Source organism: Cenococcum geophilum (genome assembly GCF_001692895.1).
Source record: "Cenococcum geophilum 1.58 unplaced genomic scaffold K441scaffold_4, whole genome shotgun sequence".
NCBI lineage: Eukaryota > Fungi > Ascomycota > Dothideomycetes > Gloniales > Gloniaceae > Cenococcum > Cenococcum geophilum.
In genome coordinates this window covers 4,861,237-4,869,745 of record NW_027137562.1, presented here as the reverse complement: position 1 = coordinate 4,869,745, position 8,509 = coordinate 4,861,237, and the positions used below count along the sequence as shown (strand labels likewise).

The 8,509-nt window shown below is 43.5% G+C and overlaps 2 protein-coding genes across 2 annotated transcripts; both read left to right on the top strand.

Annotated features, from left to right (window-relative positions):
• Positions 1 to 909: 909 nt before the first annotated feature.
• On the top strand, positions 910 to 1,203 carry K441DRAFT_653087 (uncharacterized protein; the record flags this gene model as incomplete). Its single annotated transcript, XM_067647474.1, is given in 2 exon segments — positions 910 to 958; positions 977 to 1,203. Coding segments are annotated over 2 exon segments (181 nt in total), but the record flags the coding sequence as incomplete, so codon positions are not given.
• Positions 1,204 to 3,430: 2,227 nt separating this feature from the next.
• K441DRAFT_730139 (MFS general substrate transporter) lies at positions 3,431 to 5,894 on the top strand. Its single transcript, XM_067654210.1, has 4 exons — positions 3,431 to 4,053; positions 4,118 to 4,612; positions 4,665 to 5,341; positions 5,414 to 5,894. Exons 1-4 carry the CDS (start codon positions 3,781 to 3,783, stop codon positions 5,535 to 5,537), a joined length of 1,569 nt encoding a protein of 522 aa, XP_067509018.1. The 5' UTR covers positions 3,431 to 3,780; the 3' UTR covers positions 5,538 to 5,894.
• The last annotated feature ends 2,615 nt before the right edge of the window (positions 5,895 to 8,509 follow it).

The window sequence follows — 8,509 nt, the reverse complement described above, 5'->3', positions numbered from 1 at the left end:
AGCCAGAGCTTCTTTAAAATCTCTGCGACTATTTCCTGGCAGGCTCCAGCCCTCCAGCTCTATACTAACAGCAACGCTAATTGCGAGTCGGAGAATATTCTTATACTAGAAGCAGGTATTAGAAAACCTACTTAGTCGACAGCCGTGCACGTGGGGTCCCACAGCCAGTTAGCTGCCTCGCTAATTGCTAGCAGGTAGTTATATATTAGCTAGTAGTGCTAGTAATACAGTAGAGTTCAACATGCCTACTTATCCAGGCCTCTACCCCAGTTTTCCAGTGGCTTCGTCACATCTNTTGGACACCTCACACACCTTCTACGGTTGAGGCCCAGCCAAAAGCCTCCCCCGCCTGAGTAACTCCTGTTTACTCCTTAAGCACGTCTCACCGGCATACCATCCTAGCGAACGGTTCCGTCTATTAATGTACCAACACGCGCATCCGTTCTCTCGAGCCATGTAGTAGTCTCTCCGGCCAGGACGTAATCCTACCTACCTTCTAGGTGCACTAAGGGTCAGAGCCCAGTTAAGGGGTGAGATCCTTAGAGCCAGCAGTGGCTATTACGCACTTCGCCCCACGGGAGGCCAGTAGTAATATAGGGGCGCAACACCCTATACACCACCGGTTCCCGTTTCGCGATGCCTATAAGAGTCTCCTCATAACAGGCCGACCGTGTCTTACAGGAGGGGGCCATAGAGACGCCAGGTCCCGTACCAGGCAACCTGCTCCCCCCTCTCCTACTAACCAAGCTTATGTCCCCCCTTCGTATAAGCTGGCCTGTGTCTTTAACTATCGAGTCCTCGTCCAACTAGCCTGTATTTCCTCAAGACCTCCCCCATATATATGCATACTAGGTTACATGCACCACGCCTATTAAGACTCTCCTATAAGTCGCCTTGTATGCATGTATCAGGTTGCGTGCACCACGCCTATTAAGACCCTCCTATGAGTCACCTATAAGTCGACCATAGGTCGAACGCCATGGGGCCGTCGAAGCTGGCCTGTGTTTCCACTGCCTAGAGATTTGCCCGTGTTTCCACCTCGTCAAGCCGTCTGGTCGCCGTCGCGTCGCCGTCGCGTCGCTGTCGCTGTCGTCCAGGTCGCGCGCACCACGCCTATTAAGACCCTCTTCTAAGTCACCTGGGTGTAACCGGATACCAGATAGGCCCTCGTAGAGGGGCCTTAACAAGTTCTCTAGGCAGGGCCTTAACAAGTTCTTCGCGGTGGCCTTAGGGCCTTAACAAGTTTCGTACAAGGTGCCTACGACGCGTTAACCTTAACAAGTTCTTATAAAAAGAGATTCCCTACGCCCTCGCCGCGTTCCTTTGCGATCTCAGAGCTAGTGCAAGCCCAAGGGTGTCCTGTTATACGCCTAGGACGCGTCCACGTTAACTAGCTAATAATAAGGCCAGTTTCGGGCCTGGCTACGAGCCAGGTAGTCGTACATCAGGTGGTTTTCGTATCCCAGTTTCCCTTAATAGGCCTCCCTAGATAGTAGAACAAGAGCTCCAAGCGGAGGCAGTGAGGCTCCTGGTGTTGTTAAGGGCGATGCTTCGTACGCGTCGCGAGCTCAACACCACAGAGTCGCAATAACAGCGCGCTACACGCGCCGCGACGGCTCTCTACCATCGCCTCTGCACTTGGCCATCAAAAGGAACGATTTCCTGATGATGTTTCCACCCGCGGCGACGTGGACGCGTGCAGTAGGGCTTCGCGGGCGCGCTTATGGTACAAGGGGGTAACATAAGCGGGCCACCAGCGCTCCCTGCAAGCGTCTCCTGCTAGTGCTTATATCGCCACATTGCTATACCAAAACAGGTGCTTATTCAGTATTTTGTAGGGCCTCCATCTGTAGTATATTGCCTACGTATTCTGGCAGCTTCTTTACCTTTGTAATTTAAGGGTTACTACTTATAACGTGTTTCACCACTCATTTGTCAACACCAGTCACTCGTCAACCCCACCAAAAATCGGAAAAACTGCACCTTAATATCTCGACAATGGCTTAATAATAAATTGCGAAATTTTATAACTAGCCTTTTATATCTATATTAAAAGTTTTAATAAAGTTTTAGCGTAATAAGCCTGGCCGTTATTAAGATATTAAGTTTTAGCCCCTAATTTTAAGCTAAATTGCAATATCTCTAAAGCCACTTAATAGATTACTTTTTAAATTTAATAAGAGGTTTAAAATATATATAAAAGGCCAATTATAAAATTTCGCAATTTATTATTAAGCCGTTGTCAAGATATTAAGGTGCAGTTTTTCCGATTTTTGGTGGGGTTTTGGGGTTGACGAGTGACTGGTGTTGACGAATGAGTGGTGAAACACGTTAAGCCATACGCGATATGGATAAAACCACGCCAACACTAGCAGGGAGCGCTGGTGGCCCGCTCAGGTAGCCCCCTTGTAGACCCACCTTTTAGCGTGGTAAGACCACGTGCTCCGAGGACTCTATTTGGCTGCGGTATATACGAAATACCGTTCTGCAGAAAGGATAAATGCTAGCAACCTTATATCGAGCAACTTAACTCCCAAAATTAGGAATGCATATCAAATTACTATAAAATTAAAAGCTCTATTCCTTAGTGCGGGCGTTAAATTCAGCTCGATTGATCGGCTAGTTATTATCGATAACAATTGGACGCGAATTAACGGGTTAAGGGATAACACTAATTGATGGCGGTCGGTCATCGAAAGAGCTAGGGCTCCCAATCGAGACGTTCCTTGATAAATAAGATTCGGGAGGAAAGGACAATGTTCCAAGCGGCAGCTGCCATTGATTTGAGACATCCGACGACATGATTGTTTGAAACAAATCCTCTGAATCAGGCCAGATAAGCTCAAAGTCAAGGTCTGACAAGGGTATCATGTTCTGTATAGTGGTAGCCGCAGCAATATCCCGGTCATTGTGGCCTTGATCTAACGTAGGACCACCTGCCAATGAAGGGCTATTGTTGTCTCCAGTGTCCGAATTATAGAGACTATCAGGCGTAGCGGGTTTAGCAGCCAAACCCGACGGCAAAGATGTAAATCTTGTGTTCTCCATCCGCACATGTAACCTTTCATATCGTATCAAGGAATCTTGCCTGCCAAGCGGTCGTTTGCAAGTCTTGAATCTCACCATGAACTAACCAGCATACAGAAAGCAACCCCTGCCGCGCCCAACGGGCCAAGGTCCCTACCTTACGGCTTCGTTCGAACCCCTGTGCACCTTGTTAGCGACGGAGGAAGAAGAATTCCATCCGATATCAGATACTCTGAGGTGTTCTCCCTTGGAAAACGCCTTGTGGCAGAATCTGCACTCCATATCGCGCTCCATCAAACAGATGGTCTGTCGTAGCCGTCGCGGGCTTGCCATTGTCCATGTGCTTAATAGAAGACATGCGGAGGAGGAGAGTTTTACCGATGTTGGGGTAAGTGGGATCGGAGCCAGGAACAAGCGTGGAATGGTGGGCTAAGAATCATTTCCGTTGACCCAAAACACGTTGGACCATCCACTTCCTTTTTGAGACATTTACGAATATTCCCGCACAGCTCCCCACAGAACCCCCCAGGCTCGTTGTGGGGACCAGGAAATTGAAGCTGTTAGGTAAACATGTAAGTACAAATAAATGAGCACATATCTAATCTCTGTTCCTGTGCCGTCTTGTCCTTCTTGGCCGTCTTGTCTTTCTATTGAGCGCTTGGCTCCCAGCCCAGGTATTTCACGGCGTCTTAAAAGAACATCAGAAATCCTCTAAAGCAACGGTTTGCGATTTCCTGAAACCGCCTCGCAATCATGTCAATTGACAGCAAGCCCGAACCCGAGACCACGAAAGCCGAGACAAAAGCCGATATCTACAATAATGGTGCGCCGCATACAAAGAGCAACGGCGAGTATATCGAACGCTTCACGCCGACAGGAACCCATGCTACGTACATTGAAGAGCATGATATAGCAACGCTTTCTCAAGAACATCGAGACTATCTCCTCCGTCGACATGGTACACTAAACCTTGACCCGCTCCCAGGACCTGGAGATGCTGATCCATACAATTGGACTAATTGGAAGGTAAGATATCAGCTACCTAGAAGCGTCTCTGAAGCTATTCTAATGTGTTCTGTAATTTCCTTAGAAAGTTGCAAACCTTATCCTCGTTGCTTTTCATGCCTGCATGTCCACTTTCACAGCCGCTTCAATTATCCCAGCATATCAGGATATTGCAAAGGACCTTAATGTCAGCCTCCAACGAACTACTTACCTGACCTCTCTACAAATCGCGATTCTCGGTGCTGCTCCCCTATTCTGGAGACCTCTCTCAAATCGGTTCGGACGTCGACCTATCTTCCTTCTATCACTTATTGGTAGTTTGATTTGCAATATTGGGTGCGCTAAAAGCCCCACTTACCCCTCAATGGCCGCATGTAGCGCCCTGGTGGCCTTGTTTATCAGCCCACCGGGTGCCATTGGCAGCGCGGTTGTTGTCGAGACATTTTTCAAGAAGGACAGGGCTCGGTATATGGGTATCTGGACATTGATGATAACGCTCGGCGTACCTATTTCACCCTTGATCTTTGGCTTTGTGGCCTATAGAGTTGGCTATCGTTGGATCTATTTGATTTTAGCCATGGTAGGAGTATGAACAACGACTAGTATGTTCTAGCTAACGGCCAATTTCCCAGATCAACGCTGTCCAGTTCGTCCTATACGTCTTCTTGGGACCAGAAACCCGCTACCTTCGCAGGGGCGTTAAGCACCACGGGTCGGAGCCGAAACAGGAATACTTTACCTTTAGACGCATTGACCCTACTCCATTGACGGCATGGGAGTTTGTACAACCCCTCCAATATGCCAAGTATGCCTGCGTTGTCATTCCTACAGTTGCGTACTCCATGATATACCTTTTTGGGTGCGTCCTGATCTCTGTCGAAGTACCTCAATTATTTGGAGAAAAATTCCACTTCAACGTGCAGCAGCTTGGCCTACAGTTTCTTGGTATTATTATTGGATCTGTTATAGGCGAACAGATAGGTGGTGCTTTATCAGACTTCTGGATGAATAGGCGCGCGCGCAAGATTAGCGCCCGACCAAACCCTGAATTTCGACTATGGCTAAGCTACGTTGGCTATCTTCTTACTATTGCAGGGCTAGTCGTGTTTTTAGTCTGCATCCAGCAGGCACCAGAGGGCCACTGGAATGTAACACCGATTGTTGGCGCTGCGATAGCCGGAGCTGGAAACCAGATTGTTACGACGGTACTAATCACATATGCTGTTGACTGTTACCACGAGGAGGCCGCTAGTATTGGCGTCTTTATTACGTTTGTTCGTCAAATATGGGGTTTTATTGGTCCATTCTGGTGAGAATAAGCTTCCTTCGGCCCATTTCTTTCTAATCGTAGCTCCTTGGTTATGATACTAACGACAAATAGGTTTCCATCTATGTTCGCTAATATTGGTCTCACTGGCAGTGCAGGCGTTATAAGTGCACTAATAATTGGTGCAAGTATTCTCCCAACTATTTTACTTCAATGGAGAGGAAAGGCATGGAAATAAAAGGGAAAGAAACTGGGTCATTTTAAGGCAACAAACTGGGATTTACGCAAATAATATGAAAGAGCGTCCGTGGGATTTAGTTTCCTTTCAAATTATCGTTTCCCAACAAATGGAGGATTCATAGGCCCCATCTCTGCGGACGTTGCTAAGTTAATACCACGGAGCGGAGGGCTAGCCGCAAAAGCAAAACGTAGCGAGATTTTCGGCCTTCCTCAGCACTAGCTCCACTATGTTTGGGTTAAAGAGGGTGTCAAATCTTAGCTTCCTTATCGCTACCATCGCTTTTTAAATTGTAAATATTGCTTTACAGATGTTAAGACCAGGGTTGTCGATGATGAATAAATGAATAAATAGGCCAAATATCATATTTAATTCATAAGCCAATCAAAATATCGCGATATAAATGAATAATTGCGATATCTTAGATACAGGCAATATCACCAGTCTTGGCATGGTGTAGTACTAAATTGCAGTGATGTAACTAGTCTGGTTCGCTTATTGGTTGGTTGGTTGGAAATTGCCTCAAAATCGCAACCGGTTTGGAGCTTTGATTGGCTTGCAGTTGGTTGGTTTTGAAGCTCTCTGATTAACCGGGTAACCAGCTAAACCAGTAGGGTTAGTATAGGCCTTTGGTGGTGATGGTTTGGGTAAGAGTATACGCCACCTAGGGGGGCCGAGGCCCTAAATTGTTAAGATATAGAGGATTTAACTATCTTATGCTTTAAGGCTATATTATCCTAGCTATATACGGCAAATTAGCTAGGGTTATACTTTCGGTTTTATATATGATATATATTTTATTAACTATTTTATACTCTACCTTTAAAGCTCAGGCTCTCGGTTCTTAAGGTTAGGAACTATCTATAGCTTAAGGCTTAGTAGCCTTAGGAGTGTCTATAGCGCCAGGTATTACTTTTACTACCTTTAATATATCTTTAAGTAGCTCCGTAAGGTAAATAATAATAACTAGGTCTAAGTGTGGTATAACTAGGCTAGAAAGAGGCGCTTATGGACTTTTATAGCTTAGAGTAGTATCTAGAGATATCTTAGGTTACTTTATAACCTTAGGCTAGTTTAATATTATTACTTTATAAAGCTTTAGTGACGAAATAGTAATCTAATGTATAAGGTTTAGAGTAAGGAGCTAAATGGATATTAATATCATTTTCAAACGAGATCCGCCCTTTCTTATATCCATTAATACGGTATAAGCTATATTACGGGTATTTCTATACCCCTCTTCTAGTAATAGGCTACCTTTCCTAATTAATCCTAGTAGGCTTTAGTTAATATATATTAATATTACCTCTATTATAGTAAATAAAGCTATAGTATATATACTTATAAACTTATATATAGGATCTTAGCTCTAGTACTAGAGTAAGCTTAAAATAAAGATATCGCCTAATTTAATTATAGAAGGTATAATTAATATAAAGCGCCGTTATAAGGAGACGGGTTTAAGTAGTTGCTTTAACTGCTAATGGCCTCCTATAGTATTATTCCAGTGGTTTTCTAATAGTTTTTTAATAGTTCTTTAACAATTCCTAAATACTAAAGGTAAGGCGGAGTATAATAGATGATCGTGTATATGCATATATAATGTAATTACTACCTCTTAATACCTCTAGCTAAATTCCTACTAAAAAGTATTAAATAAGCGGCCGATTTATCTCCCTCTTTTTTACTTATATATACGTATTTAAATCGCACTCTTCCTTCTAATAGTGCCTAACTAATAGGCGGAGTCTTATATACCTAGAGGTGGTTTAATAATTGTGCCTAGTTTAGGTAAGTAACTATTTAAGTTATATATATATAAGCTAATGCCCTACTATACCGCAATTAGGTAGGCGTAAGGTAATCTTACTAGTTATTACGTTAGGAAAAAAATTTCTAGCATTTTCTAGCATTACTAACATTTTCTAGCATTTAGTAGCTAAATGCGGCATTTATAACTAAGTCTTAATATTTAGCTACTAAGTGCTAACTATAAGATTACTAAGCATATATAAAAGTATAAATTTTATAAATTTAATATTATATATATATTATTAATATTAGTAAGCATATATAAAAGTATAATTTTAATAATTTTATATTTTATATATACTTTATTATTATTAGTAAGTATAACGTAGGCAATAGGGTTATAATAGTTAGCTACCGCCTTCCTAATTAGGCTTACTGTAAGAATAGTTTAGAATATTAAAATACTGCCCCTTGTAACAAGTGTATATGCAGAGCCTCCGTATATAAAGCTTCGTATAGAGCTTCGTGCAGAGCTTTGTGCAGAGCTTTGTGCAAAACTTTGTACGGAGGCTCTATACAAAGCTTTACACGAAGCTCTGCGTATGGAGGCTCCGCACGAAGTTCTGCACGAAGCTCTACACGGAGCTCTGCGTACGGAGGCTTTACATTGGGTCCCCGCTATATTCCTAATAGCCTCTACACGTGCCTCTGCTAAGTATACCCCCTATATAGCCACCTTATTTTTTACCTATTCTTCCTTCCTTACATCCTCCCTATCTAGGAAGGCACTAGGACGGCGGCTAGTAGAGGACTATCGCTAGAACTAGACGACCGTCGCTAGAACTAAACGACTACTGTTTAAACAACTAGCTAGCAAACGGCCGTAGAGAACGATTCGAATTAATATAATTAATCGATCAATCGAATTAGGCAGAGCCTTCGATTAGGCCGGCCCTTCCCCTAAATTATAGATAGGTAGGTATAGATAGTAGCACAGATAGAAGGCATAGACGGTAGGTATAGACGGTAGGCATAGATAGTAGTTATAGATAGGTAGGTATAGGTAGGTATATATAGATAGATAAGCAGGTAGGCAGGTAGGTAGGCAGGTAGGTAGGCAGGTAGATAGGCAGGTAGGTAGGCAGGTAAATAGGTAGGTAGGTAAAAAAGAACCGTCGCTATATTATATTAAATTATCTAAAATAATATATTTTATTTTA

Excerpts from the sequence above, each read along its gene's own strand:
- K441DRAFT_730139 (XM_067654210.1), top strand. The coding sequence starts at position 3,781 with ATGTCAATTGACAGCAAGCCCGAACCCGAGACCACGAAAGCCGAGACA. Across the intron at positions 4,613-4,664 it reads TCTATTTGATTTTAGCCATG|ATCAACGCTGTCCAGTTCGT; the intron begins GTAGGAGTATGA and ends CCAATTTCCCAG. Across the intron at positions 5,342-5,413 it reads GGTTTTATTGGTCCATTCTG|GTTTCCATCTATGTTCGCTA; the intron begins GTGAGAATAAGC and ends AACGACAAATAG.